This window comes from Hibiscus syriacus, unplaced genomic scaffold (genome assembly GCF_006381635.1).
Source record: "Hibiscus syriacus cultivar Baekdansim isolate YM2019G1 unplaced genomic scaffold, ASM638163v2 tig00113725_pilon, whole genome shotgun sequence".
In the NCBI taxonomy this organism is placed as follows: Eukaryota; Viridiplantae; Streptophyta; class Magnoliopsida; order Malvales; family Malvaceae; genus Hibiscus; species Hibiscus syriacus.
Genome location: NW_024063471.1, coordinates 8,753,062 through 8,776,569, shown reverse-complemented (window position 1 = coordinate 8,776,569; position 23,508 = coordinate 8,753,062). Strand labels below are relative to the sequence as shown.

Sequence of the window (23,508 nt, the reverse complement as noted above, 5' to 3'; positions counted from 1 at the left end):
ACAAAAATTCGAAAGAGAGCTGCTAAGTTACCAAAATTCATTAGCAGAGGGGTTCAATTTGCAACTATTATAGCTTAACTTAACTTTTATACATGAAGTCAGTCTTTACAGACAGATAAAAGAAACCCACCAACACTGAATCGGTCATGGTTTGAACCCAAACACCTTAAAAGATATAATCTTTCTTTTTTTGAACCAAAAATACATTTGAGATAGAAAATGTTACACATTTAATGAAACGAGTCGTAATCTCAAAACTGGCTCACTTCAATGTGATTCATTGGGACCACACTCTCCCATTTTATTCAATTTTCCTATGATAAAAATTAGCCTGACCCTTCAAGTTCAGAGATTTGGGAACATCTACTACACTGTTTAAAGACTTGAAAGAGAGGGAGAGAGAAGGGTCAAAAGCCACTGCTCTCCCAGATGTACTGACATTACTCTTTACTTAGATTTCCACTTTCCTTCTTCATATATCTCTTCCTACTCTCCTGTTTCTTAGGGCAAAACTTGAAAGAAAAAAAAAAGAAGGAAACTTCTTTTTCCTGCTCCACCATGGTGGTGTATGCTAATGCACTATTGGGGTTCCTGGCTTTTCTCTGTTTCCAGCTTCCTTTGATATTGGCAGGTTATGTTTCATTACTTTATTCTTTCTAAACCTCAGCTCTTTTTGTAAGCCTGTTATATCTTCCTTTTCCTTTTTTTTTTGGTAAAAGATGCTGTTTTGGATGTGGGTTAGAGTTGAATCCTGGAAAATGGGTTCTGGGTTTTTGAATCAGAAATTTTGGAATTTTGATTTGCATTCATATAAAAATGTGTGCTTTATAAGTTCATACATTGTTCTTTTTTATTATTGTGATTAGTACTTGAGTGTTAGTTACCTGCACTGTGTTCCCTGCAGTGTGGTTCAGATGATTTATGGGTATTTCTTTTGGCTTACTGATTAATGAACTTGAAGAAAATACCCTGTTCAATCCAGTATATATTCAATATCTGGGTTTAGCTTAACGGATACTTAGAGCTCTCTGTGCTAGGAATTAATGGCTTGCAGTGTTCGATTTTGCCGAGTACAAATTATGTGGCAATGTGATTCCAATAGTATAGCTTTGATTTCACATTGATTTAGACTTTTGAATAAGGGCAGTCGAAGAGTATGCTGTATTTTAGGTACTTTTATCTGGATTCAGTTAATTGAATAGGGTACTTTTCCTTTATAATAACCGGTAACTAGCAAATTTAACTATTGTACAAACACCGTCCGTCAAACATGTTTTTCTTGGTTGAGACACTCACATCTAATCAGTGGTCTTACTACTTCTGCAGATTGCCCCTTAGATTTGAGTGGATCAAATTTTACCCTTGTGTCTTCTTTATGCTCTAATAAAAATGAAAGAGGAAAGTGCTGCCGCTACATGAATGCTTTCGTTGCATTTTCTGTTGCTCGATATGCAAATGTGACGAGTGAACTAGGTGTTTCATCGGAATTGTCCAACATCTGCATCCAGTCCATATTGCAAACCATGGAACTACACGGAGTGCCACGGAATGCCGCCATTTTCTGCGGGTTTGGTACAAAAATTCCTGTTAGGTATGACTGCAGGGGGCGAACAACTGTGACACAGATGCTCGAGTCTCCAAAATTTACTGAAGTCACAGAGAACTGCAAACTGTCACTTTCGCAGGAAAATGATTGCCGAAAATGTTTAAATGCCGGCATTGTCTACCTTCATCATCTAGTTGGATCTGAAATTAATATGACATTGAGTACTTGCCGAGATGCAACATTTGCTGCACTAGCAAGCCAAGTTGACAACACTTCAGCTGCCGAATTCGCATCTTGCTTTTTCCAAGTTCAGGGATTTAATATCCCACCAGGTATGAATAGTTTCATATGAATCAGTGGTTTGATTTCATACAAGAACTGGGTGTAGGCATGATTAGAGCCAAGAAGCGTTATTGATGCATTCCCTTTTGGGTAATTGAAAATTTGAAATAGGTGGTCTAGAACAATCATAAACTAAAATTGAGTGCTTTTATCGGGATTGCTAATTAACATTGTAATTCTTTGGTGCCTTGCTCAAAAAAATTATAAAATATATGAATATGTTCTCTATGGCTTATTTTCGGTATGAAAGAACTTTTATGTACTCTGTTGAATCAGCTAGTAATTTGTTGCGATTTTGATGCTAGTTTCGGATTCATCTCCATCTCCACCTGCCCCGAAGGTTTCTCCTAGTCCATTGGTTGCTGCTAGTCCAAGTCAGCTCGTGTTGGGAGTACCTCAAAAACAAAACCGCCATACTTACCACCTAACAATTATTCCGGGCATTGGCATAGCAGTTACGGTAGCTGCTGTGATGATGCTTATAGTATTGATAGTTATGATTCGTAGGAAAAAGAGAGAGTTGGAAGATTCTGAGAGTGTGGATAAAAACTCTTCAAAGCTCTTTCCTTCTCCACGGCCCATGCGAAAATTTCAGGAAGGTTTGTTTGATATATCCTGTTCTCCATTGATAATGACAGGTTTTGAACATCATTTTTCAAAGGGCAGTTGTGTAATCTGATGGAGATTGGTGTTAAACTGCAGGTACTTCTTCGACGTTTCGAAAATATAGCTACAAGGAAACAAAAAAGGCAACTGAGAAGTTTAACACAGTCATTGGACACGGAGGGTTTGGGACGGTATACAGGGCTCAATTTTGCGATGGCTCTGTGATAGCTGTGAAGCAGATGGACAGGGTTTCAGAGCAGGCAGAAGATGAATTTTGCAGAGAAATAGAACTTCTTGCTCGACTACACCATCGTCATTTAGTTTCTCTAAGAGGATTTTGCATCGAGAAGCGTAAGAGGTATGATTTCTTTGTGTATCATGTCCAGGTGATTGATCCATCTGCAAACAAAACTAAATGCTTTTGCTTCGTGGCAGGTTTCTAATGTACGAATACATGCCAAATGGAAGCCTAAAGGATCATCTTCATTGTATGCTTCTCCATTCCTTTATTCACTTCTCTAAAGTTCCATATTATCCATAAATAGGTTTGTCAAAGGGTTCTTAGGAGTAGTTGGAAGTTAGTTGCACTATTTTTGTTTGAAAAAAGAATCTGCCTTGCATTTGAAACTGTTTTAACTTCTCTGATAATTATATAACAAATTTGTATGCTTAAATACAGTAGAAGGAACACTTTATCAACTGCTTTCCAGTGTTTTTTTTTTTTTCTAGGTTCATCATTGTTCATTGCATGTTTAAATGGTTACAATCTTGTATTGTGCAGCCCCAGGACAAACCCCACTGAGTTGGCAGACCAGAATACAAATTGCCATTGATGTCGCTAATGCTTTGGTAATAGTAGTTGATTCTGTTGTTTTTAGGATTTACATATTTTTTATACAAAATTATCTTGCTAAACCAGTTTTGTTTAACTCATCTGTCATTATCATTTGCAGGAGTACCTTCATTTTTATTGCAATCCACCTCTGTGCCACAGGGACATCAAATCGAGCAACATTTTATTGGATGAGAATTTTGTTGCAAAGGTATTGCATCTGTTAAAATGCTCAGTTTGTTGAACTGCCACTTGAATGTAGGTCTCATGTATACTACGCACCCCTGTATGAAATTCGAAAAGTTCCCTCCGGAATGCCGATATAGAAAGCTGAAAGCTGATGAAAGAACAAAAGGCCATTGTAAAACTTTTTTTTTTTTGATAAGAAATACAGGCCTCATAAGAACCCCCTTCTTGACTAATGGAACTTTTGAGAAAGTTCCTTAATCAGTGAAGGGAGGAAAAGAGTGCCTTAGGATTTTATTTCTCAAGAGAAGATAGTACATAAGATACACCCCACAGACTGACTAATCACCATAAAAAATACAGACCAATTATCACAACCAGCGAAACTACCCCATCCCCTACAACCACAATAACCCAAAACCCCATTGAATGACCTCTAAAACTATGAAGTGTGATCAGCCAATCCCCTGTTTCGCTAAGGTATCAGCCTCACAATTACAATTCCTCGGAATATGTCTAATAATGACCGCCCTCTCCGAGATTAAGGACGCAATTTTTAGAACCAGTGCCCTAAAGAAAGGAGGAGAAGAAATCGGTTGTAAGATCCAATCCACCACTGTCTTACAATCGCTCTCAATAATTAACCTTCCTTGAGTCGCCCATTCCGACGAAAGAAAAAATTCAATGCCTTTCTCTATTGCTTTCATCTCAGCTAATGGAGGAGGACCTGGACCAACAGCAAGTGAGAAAGACCCAAGGATTTTGCTTTCCGAGTCCCTTAAAATACCCCCCATTCCCCCTAACAGGCCGTCCCCACTAACCGCCCCATCAACATTAACCTTAAAAAAATGTAGGGGAGGAGGAAGCCATTCCTGAACCTTCACCCTTTTATGGTGCCTTGTCTGGTGCTTGTCTGCAAGCGACGGGTCTCCAACAAGAGAATCAACCTGAATGAAATCATTTGGGTATTTAGCAAGGAATCACTTAACCAACCTAAATCTGCAAATGAAGAAAAGATTAGGTTTGTCCAGTTTCCCATCATCAAAAACCACCGAATTTCTAGCCTTCCATAGTGACCAAAGAACTACCCCCGGTATAAAGGCCCATATTAATGACTTTGGCCTTAAATCCGACCAGGAACACAACAAAGATGCTGGATCATTAGGTAAAACTGCCGAGACTCCCCATAACCTCCAGAAACTGCTCCATAACTCCCATGCAACCTGACACGAAATAAACAAATGCTGAACTGTTTCCTCTTGCTTAGCACATAACGGGCAAGACACCTCCTCCAACGCTACCCCCCTTTTTATCAGCTCCGATCTGACTGCCAGTCTTCGATGGGAAACCTGCCATAGGAATGTTGCAACTCTCGGTGGGGCCAAACCTGACCAAACGAATTTCTTCCAAATGAGACTGCCCCCTGAGTTAGAAGAAAGTGTCAACCTGCAGGCTTTAGCCGTAAACAATCCAAGACCCTTTCCCGACCATGCCAAAAAATCATCCACCGATTCCGATAGCCCAACATTCTCCAATAGTGTCATCAGTCGAATCCAGTGCTCCAACTCCCAGTCACATATATTCCTTCTCGTATGAATGTTCCAAATCCACTTATTGCCTATTGTACTTCCAAACTCTGAAACTTTTCCCCACTTATTGTTGGATAGAGCATATATTCTTGGAAATTGACTTTTTAAGGAGTCCTCATTTAGCCACACATCATGCCAAAATACAATCGACTTTCCATTACCTACTTGAATCTTCGAGTGTGATCTTAAACCATTCCCAATTGCGTCCTCTGCCAAGTAATTTCTTGTAATCCCCTTCCATATCCAAGAATCCGAAGGAGAGATTACCTTGTTAAGGTCTAAAGACATAGTACTCGCATTGTGAATACTACAAATCATGTTCTTCCATAGTGAGTCTTTCTCATTAGCGAATTTCCATACCCATTTGCCAAGTAGTACTCTGTTAGCAAAGTTCAAATCCAAGACTCCCAGCCCACCCTCCTCTACGGAAAGGCAAACCCTTCTCCAGTTCACCCAGTGAATTCTGCTTTTCGAAGAACCCTCCCCCCACAGAAAGTTTGCCATAATAGAATTTAGTTTCCTATAGACCCTACTCGGAATTCTGAAAATAGAAAGGAAAAAAATTGGCAGGGAGGATAAAACTGATTTGATCAACACTAATCTCCCCGCCATAGAAAGTGAGGAAGCCTTCCATCCGGCTAGTTTCTTATTGAAACTGTGTATGACTGGCTCCCAAAGAGCCTCTGAGTTCCTTTTTGCACCTACTGGTAACCCTAAATACACTACTGGAAAAACCCCAACAGCACAACCAATCTCCTTAGCCCATTCATTTAATACCTCGCCCTCCACATTGATTCCATACAGACTACTCTTCGACATATTCAAATGGAGGCCAGTCATTATGCTAAAAGTTCTCAGGACTCTTTTAATATTGAGGATGTAGGTAGTTGAGTCTCGGCAAAACACAATCAGGTCATCCGCAAACTGTAGGTGAGTTAGACTGAGGGCACCCGACCTTCCAAAAGTAAATCCCTGGAAAAATCCCATATCCGCCGCTTTCATCAACATACGATTTAACAGTTCCCCCACTAAGTTGAACAATAGAGGAGACAAACTACATCCTTGCCTCAGTCCTTTGGCCATCGAGAACTTCTCAGTAGGTGAACCGTTCACTAATACCGATATCGACGCCGTAGAGAGGCAACATTTTATCCAGGAAACCCATCTCTCCCCGAAACCCATGGCTCTCAGTAATCTAAAAATAATTGGCCATTCAACCGTGTCATAAGCCCTCTGAAAATCAGCTTTGAAAACCACCCCTTTCAGCCCTCGCTTCCGCCAACTATCTATACTTTCATTTGCAATAAAAGCACAATCTTGTAATTGTCTCCCCGGAATGAATGCAAACTGTGAAGGGCTCACAATATCTTGGATCACCGAAACTAGTCTCCTTGCTAAAACCTTGGAGACGATTTTATAGAGACTGCCGACTAGACTTATAGGTCTGTAATCTTCAATACATTCCGGATTGCCTTTCTTTGGAATCAGAGAAATGAACGCATGATTGACTCCATGATCCCATGTTCTTCCATAGTAAAAATCCTCCATAAACTTCATAAGATTCCCCTTTATAATTGGCCAAACTTTCTTATAAAACCCCATTGTAAAACCATCAGGGCCTGGGGCTTTCGAGCTGTCCGAAGAAAAAATGGCCTCCTTTACTTCCGCTTCTGAAAAAGTAACCTCGAGGCCATTCCTTTGCTCTTCTTTCAATGTGTCAAATATCAGGTTCAAGTTGTCTACCTCTAGAAAATCTTTGGAATTATATGCTTTCTTGAAGAACTGAGAGACAGCACCTTTTATTGCCTCAGGGTCTGTCAACACCTCCCCATCCACTTTCAATTCCGAAATAGAGTTGAATCTGTTTCTGTTAACAGCACAAAGGTGGAAGAACCTAGTGTTTCTGTCTCCGTCTTTAATCCATTTCTGTCTCGACAATTGGAACCAAATACTTTCCTCAATTCTGTACAATTTCCATAGCTCATTTCTGGAGGATAGAAGCTGTTCCCAGTCCAAAGAAGATAGTCCACTTCTTTGTGCCTTAATTTCCAGATCATAAATTATACTCTCTAACCCAGTAATAGCCTCCGATATCCCCTGCTTACTTCTGGTTGGCCCTTCCTTAATACGTTTTTTGGTTCCTTTTAATAAATTAAACATTCTGCTTCCCCCTCTATCGTTAGCCTGATCTGACACAACATTCTGAACCATATCTACAAAGCCGTCCTCCTCCATCAAATAATTGAAAAACCGAAATGGTTTCGGTCCCCAATTCTTCCCATCTTCCGCCAATAGAATCGGGTTGTGATCAGAAAGAGATCTGGGGAGAAGTTTCTGAACCACCTTGGGGAAGCAACTTAAGAAGCTGCTGCTCAACAAGAAACGATCCAGCCTAACCCATGTGGTAACCTCTCTATTACTACCCCAAGTAAAGGTGCCACCTACCAAAGGGAGGTCAATTAGATTTGAATTTTGTAGGAAATTCCTTAGCAGGCCCATTGAATGCCGGTTTTGAGAGGCACCAATCTTCTCCTCTATTTCGAGATAAGCATTGAAATCTCCCCCAATGCAGAGAGGCAGATCAACCGACTGCACAAAACTCAAAAGCTGACTAAAAAACTCCTCCTTTTCTTCCTCAACCGATGGGCCATATACATTGATAAAAACACACACCGTCTTAGACACCTTAAACCTTCCTTTTAACATCTGGAATCTACTATGGTTGTCCACCTCATTTACCTCAAAAACTTCATCATTCCACAAACACATCAGTTCACCAGCGGACCCATCTGCTGGCTGAAAACTTGCTCCCTTTAATAGCTTTCCTCCTAACTTCCTCTGCAATCCCTTCTGACTTTTATTTAATTTAGTCTCCTGTAAAAACAATATAACCGGCTTAATCTTATTAACAAGTCTCGACACCCCTCTAATTTTTTCCTTCTTACCTAATCCTCTAACATTCCACGAAATAAGATTGCACTCCATCATATGCACTTCCTACCGAAACCTTCAGGACACCGAAACTAGCTCACTGACCTGCTTCATTAACCACCCCTGCTCCTTCCTCCATCCTTCTAATTCTATCCATGAAAGCCTCCTTCCCTTCCTTAAAAGAAATGCCTAAACTCTGACAAACTTCCCAAGTAGTCAATGCCTCCTCCAAAGCTTTAGAGAAGGACCGAGAATAGACTGTAGACACTTCTGCACTTGCCAAAGCATCTGCAATTAAGCCTCTTCTCTTCTTTCTGTACAATCTTCGACTCTTAGCAATAATAGACGGGTCTGCCCCCTCCCTGGTTGGAGAAGAACTGCTCTTCACATGCCCCGTAGAAGTATTCTGAATTTGCCCAGAACCTGCTAACTCCTTAACTTGGCCGCTATCCTTTGAAACTGAAGAGAATTGCTTAAAATTATGAAGAACCAGCCTGTTGTGACTGTGCTTATGGCTATTTTCTGAACACAGCCATACTCTTCTTGTTTTCGACCTTCTATACACCCTATCAATACGTCCACAACCCCTCACGCCTTCAGAATTATTGCTAATTGACAATCCTTTCGAAACCTGATATCCCACTCTCCATCTCTTACACTTCTCCCCCATTGGATTGCTAACAGCCTTTTTAGATCTACGTTCTTTACCATCCTTAGCCCACTCCTCCAATTCCTTGCTGTTTTCCTTTACCTCCTCCCCCCTGAACCTACTATTATCCACATATGTTTGGAAAAGAGTTTGGTCCTGGAAAATATTTTCATTACCCACAGGACAACCTTGGGCTGAAGAAATATACCCATTCTGCTCAGGCCCAATCTCCACATATCTGCCCATTTTAGGGTTAATCCCCCAGTCTTTAACACCTTTATCTTGCCCCGAGGATCCACCTCCCAAACTACGCAACCTATTTCTCTCAGCAGAAAGGGTTTCTGACACGTTCTTCACACTTTTAGCCTCACCTAGTACTGAACCCTGCTCAGTCTGGACAATCCCTCTAATATCATTGACTTCCACGTTTAAATTCAAATTGCCCTCAAACATCGTGTCAACCCCATGAAAGGCGCCTGACATCGACTGAAAATTCAACTGTCCTTGCAACTCTTCTCTATCATCTCCTTTGTTCCCTTCCGATTGAGTTTCTTCCCCTGGGCCGACTCGTCCTTCCACAGAACCGGCTTCCTCCACTCCATCATCCAGCTCCGGAAAAAACTCATCGCATCCTTCCACTTTGATTTTAATGATAAATGATCTGCCATATGTATTAATGACTACCTGGGACGGAATATCAAATGGACTTTCCACTCTTAACAGCAATTGAGCCACCCTGCAATCCATCTTGAGCAGTTTGATCCTGAATCATTACTAGCTTGCCCCATCTCTCTGCCAAGCTAGAAAAAAAGGAAACTGACCAACAGTTCAGAGGGACACCCATCAATGAAACTGCACAGAAAGATAAAGGAACACCCTTCTCCTCCATAACAGGCTCGAGCCTTTCGAACCAAAAGGACAGTGCCTCCCATTTATCCTTCACCGCTGCAGTTTTCTCTTCCACCGACTGAAAGACAATCAGACAGGCATTTTTCGCAAAACCCCATCTTACCACCTTGACATTGAAGCCCTCAGTCCTTAAACTTCTTTGCACAAGCTCCACCTCGAAAATATGCTTACATATACCAGTTAGAGATGATCTTAACCATGTTCTTTCTTCCAATGGAATATGCACATCCAAAGTCCTCTTACCCCCCTTCACATCGCAACCACTATACCTCTGCTGGTTCTCCATAATATCCCTTCCCACTACCGCCTCCTTGTAAGATCTTCCATCATGAAATTTGCTAAGCAGCTCCCTCTTCCTAGTCTCAACAAGACTTATTGATCTCTTCCCACTCGACTCCTTTTCTCTTTCCACTCCTGACCCCACTCTAGGAACTTGCTCACGGCCTCTCTGGACGCCTCTCTTCTGATATTTTGCAATCGACACCGATATTCTCCTGCCGTCTACCACAGCGTTATTCATCCTATCCTTTGCATTGAACAGATCCTCCTCACTTGCAAAATGCACAAAGGCGAATGTGTAGTTCTTGTACTTTGGCCTTCTATTAACAAACGGAATGAATACTTTAATCACCTTGCCGAAATAACTAAAACGCTCCCATAAAACACTTCTATGAACTCTCCTGCTAAGATTATCAATGAACGCTACCCATACTCCTTCGCCATGCAGCTCTCCGCCTCTGTCGGAAGAACCAATACCATTCACCACGCTCACTCTCTCACTAACTTTCTCACTCACGATAAGAGTTGTGTTCCCTTAAAAAAATTATTCAAGGCCATTGTAAAACTAAGAGAATACTTTGGGAGAATGAAACAATTTCTTAAGAAATTCATGAAGAAACCTTTCATATGAGATCTTCGAAGAACTTTTATTTTCTGGTGAAAGCATGTCTGCTTTTCCGTGTCCTCCAGGTTGCGGATTTTGGGCTTGCACATGCTTCAAAAGATGGTTCTATATGCTTTGAACCTGTAAATACCGACATCCGTGGAACCCCAGGTTAGACAATAAACCATTGCAAGTTTCAGCGTCTCATGTTTATTAAAGATCTAAACTTTAGATGACTTTCAGGTTATATGGATCCCGAATATGTGCTCACTCATGAGCTCACGGATAAAAGTGACGTATACAGCTACGGTGTGTTACTTTTGGAGATAGTGTCTGCAAGACGAGCTGTACATGATGGCAAGAACTTAGTAGAATCGTCGCAGATACTGATGGCATCAGAGTCAAGGCTACAAGACCTAGTGGACCCCCAAATTAAGGACTCCTTTGACTTAGACCAACTACATACAGTTGTAACTATTGTGAGATGGTGCACCCAGAGGGAAGGGCGAGCTAGACCATCAATTAAACAGGTCCTTCGACTTCTTTACGAGAGCTCAGATCCAATGCATAGTGGGTTTATACAAGCTGTTGAAGACGAAGATTATGAAGGTAGTGATGGAAGAGGAAGAACAAGCAGAGGCAAAATTCCTAGGAGTGGACCGTATTATCACAGTGGGGATGGAAGGCATCTTGCTTCATCTTCGAGTACATCAAGGTCATATTGTAGTAGAAGCTTTTTGTTCGAAACTGGATCACCGCAATCTCCTCATAACATGCTCTCTCTTTGACGCCAATCATAGGAGACAGTGTCCTTGATTCGTTTAAGCTCTCTTTGTGTGGTGTTTGTTATACATAATGTTCCTGTTGCAGAGCAAAATAAAGGCCATCAGGCTTGTTACTTGTACAAAAGGGAAACAAAAGGATTCAAAAAGAGATGATCCTATAGCTTTACAGTTTTTGTCTGCTCTAAATATTTTGGATAAATGAGACGTGCATTATTTTTGCTTGTAGCATTGATCCAGAGACAAGGATTTGCAGCCAATCATCGAGATGGTTCTTTATTGATTCAAAAACTAATAGATGATGATGCCTCAGTGGGATTGTTTTACACTGATTATCACATTCTAAATGCTGCTGATCTTTTTATCAAGGCAGTTTGAAATTCCATAGAGAAGTAAATCATTGTATTCTTGGTTTACCATCAAAACCATGTAGCATATGTATGTATTATGGTTCAGTAATATCAGTGGTACATGCGAAACTGCTACTTAATTCAATTTATTTTACTGCAACAGGAAGCTGATTTCCCGATCTAAACAGCCTTTTAACTGGTTTTCCGGTTTTGGGTCAAAAAGCGATTTTAAGGTCCAACTTCAGAATTCAGACCTCATACCAACATGCTCCCGGTCCGATTTCAGACATTTGTAGAGTTCAAAATTTTCACTACCAATATACCAAATAATAATGCATATAATAAAACGAAACAACTGTCCCATTTTCTTCTTGTCTTTTATTATCAATCACTCTTAACTCTGCTTCCCATCTTGAACAGAACATTTCTAGCTTTGAACTTCAAAAGCACAAGAGAAAGATTGTATAGATATAATAGTTTAAAGATTTAAGGTACCAATTTCACTTGTTAAAAATGAAGGACAACCCTTTACCAAAAAGGATCAAAGTCAAACCAAACATTTCCAGCTATGGTGTTAACAGCAACCAGCAAGATATTTAAGGATGTACAATTTATGCATTGATAATCCAGCTAACAACATATATAGGCAAGAAAAGCTGAAACCTTCACCAGAGATTCTAGTTACGCACTATATCATTGTTTACAACTTCAGAACCCTCTCTATGGCAGCTATATAGAAGTCCTTCGGCATGGTACCGACAACAGTCTCTCGTTTCTCTCCATTTTTGAACAGCAACACGACCGGTACAGCCTTAATTTCATAATCCTCTGCAATTGGAAAGTCAATATCGGTATTGAGAATAAAGCAGTTGAGTTTCCCAGCATACTCCCCTGCAATCTCATCAATAATCTGGTGAACCATTCTACAGGGGCCACACCAGCTTGCAGAAAATTCAACAAGAACAGGCAAATCGCTTTCTACTATTGATTTCTCCCATGTGTCTTTAGTAACAACTGCAGCTGTATATAAACAATAAAATGAAACAAGGTCAATTTAGCCTTCAAATTTTTTGTACCGTCATCCATAAGAGTGCTGCAAAACCCAAGCGGAAGAAACGCACTCAATATAGACATGCAAGCTTAAGAATTCATTATGGTTTAATACCGAAGCTCCTGAAGTTCACAAAATAAATTGATATCCCAAGTACAAAAGCTCTATTCCAGGCTGCTGGCAATATCTCAACTGAAGATATATGAAAATGTCAAAAAAACATCCTTAACATATGCAATTATAAGGTCACGAGAACTGACCATCACACTTTTCCAATATACTCATTTCTTTTTAGTCCATTATTTCAAACTTAAACTGTAGTTATAGATTAACTGGTGCTAGCAGGACGCTGGACATCACTACAGCAATTTTTTCAATGCTAGATCATATCCATTTTACCAAAGGAATCACCAATGAAAACTTAAAGAACACATATAATTAACCTTTACAGCGTGTGAAAATTTTCCTGGGATCTAATCTACCAGTATAAAGATACAAAAAAAGCCTCTAAACACCCAACCTATATCACTGGTGCCAAAGAAAAAGTAAATCATTCTTGGATTATCAAATATCCCATCCAATGCCAAACAGTTCACCATTCCAATCTTCCACACTTGCTCTTTAAAGAGGGCTTATCTGGAAGGAAGGGGAAAAACATTGCAAATAAGTGGTACAAGACATGCTAGGACTAGGAGCTGAAAGAGAGTAAGATCAGAGAGAATTTTGAAGTATAGAGTGCAGCAACAAGTGGAAGGAGAGTGTGAAGCAAGGCTACATAGTATGGAAGACAAGGTTGTGAAAGAAATTAGAAAAGAAAATATAACAGGGATAGGTTGTAAATATGCAAACAGATCAATTGGAGCATATTTAAAGTTTCAAGAATTACACATCATCAATATTGAATAAGAATAATAACAGATTGATTGTTATAATGTTCAAATTATTAGTAATAGTGAACAAACAACAATACACTGCATGTTCTGAAAGGATAGGAAAAATACTTAAATTTAAGAGAAAGATAACGAGATGACCTTTTAATTACCTTCATATCTGATACATTAAGCCAAACTCTCCTAAGCGTGAAATTAATGCAAAAAACCCCTTTATATTACTGGGCTACTTTTACTTTTCGTTTTCTTTTTGGTTAAGGAGTTTGTGAAAGAACTTCAGTAAAGTAAAAGTGAAATCCCTTCATTTCCTGTGATGAACCCCTTCACCTTTTACATACGAGAAAACAATTTCATACAAAGCATGTTTAATTGTTTATTAATCTTTAACCAGCATCTTATTTCCGATCAAAAACACCAGACATTGAGAAAAGTAACATAACATTCTCACAGTTGTAAACCAATTTGAGGTTTCAAATTGGAAGGCAAACAGATCTTAGAAGGCAAACAATATCCTAAAGTTAGTCGCTAGTGAGAATAACTAAGATCAACTGGATATTTTAACAAAGGGACACACATGCATCCCTTCTAATGGCTTTACGCTAGATTTTCATAAAATCCGGTAAAACTTTAATACCGTATCAACAACATAAATAATGTACCAAACAAGAATCAGATCAAAAGAAAACCCAGCGTAGTGAAAAAGTGGATCAAGAGATTACCTTTGGATTGAGGAGAAGAGAATGGTTTGAGAGTGAGAGGAGGGCGTTTAGGAAGGCTAGAGGAGGCAAATTTCAATGGAAATGAGATCCATGAAGAGCTGAGGTTAAAGGGGAAGTGGTGACGGCTGGTGGAAGCAAAATAAGAGGGAGTAATGGAAGTAGAAGAAGCCATTGAAGAAAGCAATAGAGGTCTGAATCTGTTGAAAACCACGGAAACCAAATCAATTGAGTTGCAAGAAATCAAATGGTTGATTTGTTTTTCCAGATCCCTCGCTTGCAAATTGTGGGGGGCACCTGAATCCAAAATCAGAAAAATATAATCGAATATATTATTTCCTAAATAATTGAGCTCATGAATGGTTTCATTTTTATTTCAAATCAAACTTAAGTGGAATTTAATTAAATTTGATTTTAATTTGGGTCAACGAAATTTAATTTAATTAAAAAATATTTAATTTTTCAAACCAACTTGAGTAAATTTTTAAGTTTAAATCTCCTTAATTTTTATAATTTGAATAACTAAAATTCAATAAACAAATCAGATGCATATTCTTATTAGATCACTGTAAATTTGAAAATAACAAATTGATTTTCCTCAATAAAATTTACAATAATATTCAAATTTAAAAAAATATATTTTTTTATAAATTCATTGAAAATATATTAAAAGTTCATATATTTGTATTTATTAAAAATTGAAACTCAAAATCAGAATGTCTAGCGAAAATTCTGCCCCTCTCTTACGGGATTGTTGCAACCCTCCGCCGCCTGTTTTTGTTTCCCTGGTACCTCCTCCGATCGGCGGCAATGCGTAGAAAGCGTACGAAGAAAAATCCTGATCCGAATATGAAAACAAGTGGCAATGATGCGAGAGGCTCTCGGTTTGCTATCTTAGGTGGAAAAAATAATGACATCGAGGAAGATTCTACGACAATTCCGAAGGTTGCAGTGGTTGAAACCAATAACAAGAATAGTCCTGGTCATAACTCTCGGATAAATACACGAGTAAAAGGTAAAGGTACCTGTTCGGCGGAAAAAACTAAGGAGATTCGGACATTAAAGCAGACGAAAAAGGAAAGTTCAAGCAATAGGTCAATGGAGGTTGGTGCGAACAGGCTGGAATATCCAGGTCGATAGGAAAAAGGTGGGGAAATTCGGATTTTACAGCAGATAAATGTGATAGCCATGAAGGACGGGGTTACTCCTCAAGTGACGGAATATTGCAATGTTAGAGCTGCAGGTAACCATTCGGCGGTCACCATTTTGGAGGACAGTTGACTTCATGTCGCAAGCAAGAGCATTCGGAATAAAAGAAATAAACGAGAGGTTGGGGATAGTTCTAAGGGACTGAAAGTGAAGAAGAAAAATAAAGATTTCAAATTCTCCTCGACAGGTTTCACAGATTGGTTGCGGAATGCAAAATTCAACACACATCTTGACCGAAACATGCTGCATATAAGAAGGCTCATCTTTCTTACATGAGAATGGAAGGGAGGAAGGAAACTCGCATGTAGTGGGATCGTTGAAAACAATAATAGAAGAGGTTAAATTACCAGATGGCGAGAACGCTAACCCGAATCTACCCCAGTAAGGGTGTGCTCTCGAATATTCTTTATTTAATGGTTAATATTCTCTTTTAGAATTGTCAAGGCACTGGTAGCCCAACTTTTAGACGTTATTTTTGGGAACGTTGTCGAGAAAATCAACCTGGAATTATTGCACTGCTAGAAACTCAAATTAGTGGAAATGTTACCGAGAAAGTCATCCGGACATTCGGTTTTCAGAATTCTTTTAGAGTTGAAGCTCTTGGGTTTAGTGGTGGAATTTGGATTCTTTGGAAAGATGGGTTAAATGTTAAAATTTTAACTATTTCGCCTCAATTTATTCACAGTAGATGATGGTCCGATGTTACAAATAGATGGTAATACTTTACTGTAGTTTATGCGAGCCCTCGAGTGGAGAAATGAAAGTTAGTATGGAAGCATATTATAAATCCTGATCTAGGCGAGTATGAAGCTTGGATTTTGGGTGGTGATTTTAATTCCATCTTTCGGCTCGATGAAAAGGAGGGATGATCATATCGTGGATCAGGAGTTAGTAACTTGTTTGCAGAGTTTGTGTTTGAGTTGGGGTTATTAGAAGGGAACTATCGGGGACTGAAGTTTACGTGGCGAAGAGGTAATCTTTATAAACGCTTAGACCGTTGTCTTATGAATAGTTTTTGGGCGGATGTTTTCCCAGGTACTAAGATGTTGCATCTAGACATGATGGGTTTGGATAATTTCCCCCTTCTCCTTAAAGCCCGGAGCACCACGAGAGTTCAGGGGAATCGGCATTTCCGTTTTATTGTTGCATGGCAAGACCATTTAAGAGTTTCTTGTCGGAAGCTTGGAATAATGAATTGGATGTTTTAACCAACATTAATTCATTTCAAATCAAAGCTATTGATTGAAATTTGAAGGTGTTTGGTCACATAGGGGAAAAAGAGAGTTGTTGGCCCGTTTACGAGGTATTAAAAAAACACTTATTTCTTGCTACTCTCGGAGGTTGGTTGATTTGGAGGACATGTTGATAAATGAACTTGAAGAAGTCCTAAAACAAGGGGAGAGTTTGTGGCTCCAAAAATCAAGAAATCAATGGATACTCCATGGGGATAAAACACAAAATACTTTCATGCATGTACGATGCTTAGGCGTCGACATAATTACGTAGGAGCTCTCAAGGCAACAGATGGTAGTTGGATATCGGATCAAGAAGTTCTTTGTTCTATAGTAATAAATTATTATAGGGATTTATTCACCAGTAGCAAGGTAGATGGAAATGTGTATCCGATTAAGGGTTGTTTTCCTGTAACCCCTGAGTCAGATTTGAGTGCTCTTACGAGACCGTTATTTATGGAAGAAATCCATGATGTGTTGTTTAGCATGAGCCCGCTAAAGGCACCTGGAGTGGGTGGCCTTCACGTTTTTTTCTACCAGAAGAATTGGAATACAATACAATATGGTGTATGTTGAATGATTCAGAATATATTTGTAGGAGGTGCTTTTGATAATGAACTAAATCGAACTCTTTTGGTGCTTATCCTAAAAATTAAATCACGAGATTCGTTTAATCACTTTCGACCTATTAGTTTGTGCTAAGTATTATATAAGCTAGTTACAAAGATTATTGTGAATCGGCTGAAACCTTTGATTAGTCATTGGATCTCAGAAACTCAAACAAGTTCTGTTTCTGACAGATCGATCACTGATAATATTATTGTTGCGCAAGGGGTAGTCCACTCCATGAGATTAAAGAAAGGTAAGATTGGCTATATGGCTATCAAAATTGATCTTGAGAAATATATGATCGTATTGAATTGCCTTTCATTGATAACACGTTAAAAGAGCTTCACATCCCGGATAATCATAGGATGCTTATCATGCATTGTGTATCTTCAGTCTCGACCCAAGTATTTTGGAACGGTGCTATGTTTGCATCTTTTAATCCGTCATGAGGGCTTCGTCAAGTTGATCTTTTATCACCTTACTTGTTTGTGATGTGCATGGAGAGGTTGGCGCATGCGATAGCTGGAGCGGTAAATAATGGTATGTGGAAACCTATTCACCTGTGTCGTAATGGGCCCACTCTCTCCCATCTTTTCTTCACAGATGATTTGGTACTCTTTGTTGAGGCTTCTATCGAGCAATGTAATATAATACGAGGAATATTGGAGTTATTCTGCAATTCCTCGAGCCAAAAAATCAATATCCTGAAAACTACTATTTATTACTCAACTAATGTGGACTTGGGTTTGAAAAATTCCATTAGTGCCTCTTTTGGCTTCCAGAAAGTTCAAAATTTGGGTAAGTATCTTGGAGTCCCTCTTTTACATTCTTAGATTACAAAATCTTTGTATAGTTATATTGTTTCGAGAGTCTGTGATAAGCTCACAGGGTGGAAGGAAAAATCTTTGTCCTTGGCTGGGAGAATTACTTTGGCAAAAGCAGTACTATCGAATATTCCTTCTTATTCAATGCAATCAACGATGCTTCCAAAATGGATATGTGATGAGATAAAAAAGTTAATTCGGTGTTTTATTTGGGTCGTACTGAGACGGAAGGCGGAGTACCTATTGTTCATTGGGAGAACATTTGCAAACTAACGGCTAAGGGTAGCCTGAGCCTGAGGAAATTAAATGTTCAGAATGAAGCTTTTCTAATGAAACTAGTTTACAAATTGGTAGTTGATTCCGATAAGTTATGGGCTAGAGTGTTACGCTCTAAATATAAGTGGGTAAAACTGGTCCTCGAGTCCATCAATTGCACGAGAAGTTCGTATGTTTGGAAGGGTATTTCTCAAGTATGGAACGAGGTGTGACAAAGCTTTTGTTGAAAACATTTTGATATTTCGATATAACAAATTAAGTTAAATGAATTTTAAGATTTTCCAAATGATTTTCTAAGTATATTCGATATAATTATTCGAATATCAAAACATTACTCAAAATATTTCTAAAATCATTTTTAATCCTTACTTAAGTGTAAAATTAAGTTTTAATCTTAAAACAATTTCAAAATAATCTTTCAAAGTATTTCGAACCATGTCAAACCCAAAATTTCCAGATTGCTCAGAGGGAACCGATTCCCTCCCATAGGGGGTACCGATTTCCCCCTGAATGGTTTGACTCCGAGATTTCCAGAATGCTCGGAGGGAACCGATTCCCCCATAGGGGGTACCGATTCCCCCTGTTCAACGGTCGAAATATTTGAATTTTACACTTAGGGAACCGATTCCCTATAAGGAGGAACCGATTCCCCCCACGCTCCAAGCTGTTTTATTAATTGTTTTCACACTAAAACGGCTATATTATCTTCATTAATTATCCCCAACGTTTAGAAGTGATTCAATGTGTATTTAAACAAGTTCTGAAGCCCTTGATCAAAAAGAAATTATAGAGAAACAAGAGAGAAAGCATCAAACACAAAGTTTGTGCAATTCAAGCCAATTTTCATTCAATATTCATTTTGCTTTCAAAGAACACTTATTGTGCTCATTTGTAATTTTCTTTGAGTGTTCTTTTCTTGTTCTAGAATTGTGCAAACATCTTACCTTGTGAGGTTTTCTTGTAAGTTTGCAAATTTGTAATCTTCTCTTTGGGAAAAAGAGTGTTCTCAAGAGTTGGGGTATACTCTTGAGGGATTTTGTAAGGTTATCTCTTTGGCCTCAAAAGAAAGAACAAATTAGTGAATTTGTTGGAAAATCCTTAGTGTGGATAGCTAAGGTAGTGGACGTAGACTTTGTTTGAGAAAGTCGAACCACTGTAAATCGCTGTGCAATTACTTTCAATTTTCTGCAAAAGCTTCCACGAAATTTTTAATTGCCAATTCACCCCCTCTTGACCGATTCCGTCGATCGATTAACTCAACAATTGGTATCAGAGCCTCACTCATTTGAAGGTTTAACCGCCTCTTGAGTAGATCCGGGAAGAGTTAAATCGATAAAGATGGCGTCCACTTCCGGTTCATTCTCCATGGAAGAATCCAGACCAATTGGCGTGCCTCCACACTTCAATGGAACAAATTATCGTTGTTGGAAGAGGTTCATGATGATGTTTATTCAAGCACATGATATGGAAGCTTGGATGATAATCGAGAACGTATATTCTTTTCCTACGAATAAGGTAAAGAAGTGGAGTAATCAAGAACGGAAGAAAGCTCAACAAAACACAAAGGCTATGCATATGTTGTGTTGTGCAATTGATCCTAATGTATATAAAGGAGTTTCTTCTTGTTCAAGTGCCAAGGAAATGTGGGATTAGCTTGAGGAGATCTATGGAGACAAGGAAAAAGAAGAACCAATAAAAGTGATGTCTCTATTAGCTCTCACAGAGCCAAAGGTATCTTCTAACTCAAATAGATTAAATTCAAAATCTTTTAGTGAGTTACAAGATGCTTATGATAAATTATTTTCGGAGTTTGAGACCATGAACTCCAAATACAATAAATTGATTTCTAAATTTATTACTAAAAATGATCTTATTTTGAAAGCTAAAAAGGACTTGGAAAATAAAAATGAAATGTTGAAAAAGGAATTAGAGCTTTCAAAAATAAAATCGGAAAACTTTGAAAAAGAAATTTTCAAATTAAACAAACTTCTTCTAGAAACTAAAATGGATTTTGAAAAACAAAATGAAATTTCGAAGAAGAATTTAGAGCTTTCAAAGATAAAATTTGAAAGTATGGAAAAGGAAATTTTCGATTTAGAAGTTAAGCTTGAATGTTTAACAAAAGAAAAAGAGATCATTTTAAATAATTCATCTAGTTCAATAATGACAATATGCTCACATTGTCATTATCATGGTCATAAGGAACATACTTGTCCTTTAAAGAAAGGAAAACGATTTAAAATTAGACAAGTATGGGTTCCAAAAGGAACAAGAGGCATTGAAACTAATGTTCAAGGATCCAAAGCAATTTGGATACCAAAATACACTTAAATGTCTCTTGTAGATGTGTGGGAGCAATGGTGATGAAGATGATGATATTCAAGATGCTCTAGCCACACATGAAAAAGGAATGGGTAACCTCTAAACTTAATGTTATTATTTTATTTGGTTGCTCATTTAGTTTGTGCATACATGAGGTTTTAAATATTGAATAATTTTTGATTTTGCATAATTGTTTTATTCTCATGTATGTTGAAAATATTGTTATGATGAACATTTTAAGTTATTTATTCTTCAGAATTTTAGTTCATCATAATAAAACTTGGTCAAAATTTTAACATAATTGATATTCATTTTAAACCATTGATATAAGTTTTCAAACAATTTGATTTTTGACCTTAAATTTTGTTTTAATGTTTATGCAAGTAATTTCAAAGTTTCAATGATATCTCTCTAAATCGATATCAATCTTTAATGCATAACATCTTTATAAAACTTTATGCATATGCTCTTAATTTTGATAATCAACATTGCATAATGGTTTATATGTGAATGGGTTAAAGCATAATCTTTTGAGTAATGAATTTGACAAAAGATACAATGTCTTATTTTCTTTTAAATTAAAAGTTTGCAAAATTGATTGACATTGCATCTATTTCGATTATGCTTATTGGTCATAAATAGGAAACATATACATGATGCATTTATATTTTATTTACATGACTATTTTTGTGCCTAGTTGCTAAGGATGAGCATGATAGTTGGTTATGGCATAGGAGACTAGGACATGCTAGTATGAGTGTTTTGCAACGGTTAATTCAAGGTGATTTAGTTCGAGGGTTGCCTAAGCTTAAATTTGATAATGATAAAATCTGTGATGCTTGTGCTAAAGGAAAACAAAAGCGTGTTTCTTTTAAATCCATTAATGACGTATCAACTAGTAGAGTATTACAATTGATCCATGTAGATCTTTTTGGGCCAACTAGGACTACTAGCTTGGGTGGAAAACAATATGCATTTGTCTTGGTAGATGACTATTCTAGATATACTTGGGTTCTATTTTTAAGTACTAAAGATGAAGCATTAGAACAGTTCATCACATTTTCAAAAATAATCCAAAATGAAAAGGGTTACTCTATAACTAGTGTTAGGAGTGATCATGGCACTGAATTTGAAAATCTTGGATTTATTGAATTTTGTAATTCTAATGGTATTAGTCATAATTTTTCAGCACCTAGAACCCCTCAACAAAATGGAGTAGTTGAGAGGAAAAATCGAACTTTAGAAGAAATGGCTAGAACCATGCTTTGTGAAAATAATTTGCCAAAATATTTTTGGGCGGAAGCCACAAATACTGCTTGTTATGTTGTTAATCGAGTAATGATTAAGCCAATTTTAAAGAAAACTCCATATGAAATTTTCAAAAATAAAAAGCCTAACATTAGCTATTTCCATCCTTTTGGATGTAAATGTTTTGTTTTAAACAACGGTAAAGAAAACCTTGGCAAATTTGATGCTAAAAGTGATGAAGGCATTTTTTTTGGGTTAATCCTTAAATTCTAAAGCTTATCGAGTTTTTAATAAAAGAACTTTAGTTGTAGAAGAGTCTATACATGTTTTTTCGATGATAATCCCCTTCCAAGGAAGGATTCTTGTGTGAATGATGATGTAGGTGTTATAAATACAAATGATGTTAGACATGAAGTTGGAGAACCATCATCTAAGGAAGAAACGAAAAATGAGGAAGCTCATGATCCTCTTGAGAATCCAACCATTGAAGAAAGGGAAGTATCTTATCCAAGAGAGTACAACTATGTCAAGGATGGTGAAATTATAGGTGATCCATCAAAAGGGGTAACAACGCGATCTTCTCTTAGAAATATTTGTAATTATGTTGCATTTATCTCATGCATAGAGCCTAAGAATATTAAAGAAGCATTAAATGATGAACATTGGATTATGGCTATGCAAGAAGAGTTAAATCAATTTGAGAGAAGTAAATTATGGACATTAGTTGAAAGGCCTAGTAATAAATCTACTGTAGGTACTAGATGGGTTTTTAGAAATAAACTTGATGAAAGTGGTAATATAGTGAGGAACAAGGCTAGACTTGTTGCTCAAGGCTATACTCAAGAAGAGGGCATAGACTATGATGAAACATACGCTCCCGTAGCTAGGATGGAAGCAATTAGAATGTTATTAGCATTTGCATGTTTCAATGAATTTAAATTATATCAAATGGATGTTAAAAGTGCATTTTTAAATGGTTTTATAAAAGAAGAAGTGTACGTGGAACAACCTCCAGGTTTTGAAGATTCAAATTTTTCGGATCATGTTTTAAAATTGACAAAAGCTCTTTATGGTTTAAAACAAGCTCCTAGAGCTTGGTATGAAATATTGTCAAATTTTTTAATTGAAAAAGATTTTTTAAAAGGAAAGGTTGACACTACATTGTTTTTAAAGAGAAAAGGTAAAGATTTATTAGTAGTTCAAATTTATGTTAATGATATAATATTTGGTTCTACTAATGATGTTCTTTGCCAATAATTTTCTAAGCTAATGCAAAGTGAGTTTGAGATGAGCATAATGGGGGAGCTCTCTTTTTTCTTGGGACTCCAAATCAAGCAAAGAAAAGATGGCATCTTCATTAATCAAGCTAAGTACGTCAAAGATATGCTCAAGAAGTTTGGACTGGAAAATGGGAAACCTCATAACACTCCAATGAGCTCTTCAACAAAGCTTGACTTAGATGAAGGAGGTAAATGTGTAGATGTTAAATTATATAGGTCAATGATTGGCTCTTTGCTTTATCTAAC

General features: G+C 37.8%; 2 protein-coding genes across 2 annotated transcripts; one reads left to right on the top strand and one right to left on the bottom strand.

Moving 5' to 3' along the window:
* The first annotated feature begins 534 nt into the window (after positions 1 to 534).
* Positions 535 to 23,271, top strand: LOC120187458 (probable receptor-like protein kinase At1g49730). The gene is made up of 12 exons (XM_039191166.1): positions 535 to 631; positions 1,327 to 1,878; positions 2,194 to 2,487; positions 2,591 to 2,852; positions 2,930 to 2,982; positions 3,276 to 3,343; positions 3,448 to 3,537; positions 10,560 to 10,644; positions 10,717 to 11,292; positions 12,090 to 12,096; positions 12,172 to 12,178; positions 23,260 to 23,271. The coding sequence occupies exons 1-9, from the start codon at positions 559 to 561 to the stop codon at positions 11,259 to 11,261; spliced, it is 2,022 nt and encodes a 673-aa protein (XP_039047097.1). The 5' UTR covers positions 535 to 558; the 3' UTR covers positions 11,262 to 11,292; positions 12,090 to 12,096; positions 12,172 to 12,178; positions 23,260 to 23,271.
* On the bottom strand, positions 12,176 to 14,579 carry LOC120187459 (thioredoxin M3, chloroplastic-like). The gene is made up of 2 exons (XM_039191167.1): positions 14,266 to 14,579; positions 12,176 to 12,625 (listed from the first exon to the last, which is right to left on the bottom strand). Exons 1-2 carry the CDS (start codon positions 14,435 to 14,437, stop codon positions 12,306 to 12,308), a joined length of 492 nt encoding a protein of 163 aa, XP_039047098.1. The 5' UTR covers positions 14,438 to 14,579; the 3' UTR covers positions 12,176 to 12,305.
* Positions 23,272 to 23,508: the final 237 nt, after the last annotated feature.

Excerpts from the sequence above, each read along its gene's own strand:
- LOC120187458 (XM_039191166.1), top strand. The coding sequence starts at position 559 with ATGGTGGTGTATGCTAATGCACTATTGGGGTTCCTGGCTTTTCTCTGT. Across the intron at positions 2,488-2,590 it reads CATGCGAAAATTTCAGGAAG|GTACTTCTTCGACGTTTCGA; the intron begins GTTTGTTTGATA and ends GTTAAACTGCAG. Across the intron at positions 2,853-2,929 it reads TGCATCGAGAAGCGTAAGAG|GTTTCTAATGTACGAATACA; the intron begins GTATGATTTCTT and ends GCTTCGTGGCAG.
- LOC120187459 (XM_039191167.1), bottom strand. The coding sequence starts at position 14,437 with ATGGCTTCTTCTACTTCCATTACTCCCTCTTATTTTGCTTCCACCAGC. Across the intron at positions 12,626-14,265 it reads CTCTTCTCCTCAATCCAAAG|CTGCAGTTGTTACTAAAGAC; the intron begins GTAATCTCTTGA and ends GTTTATATACAG.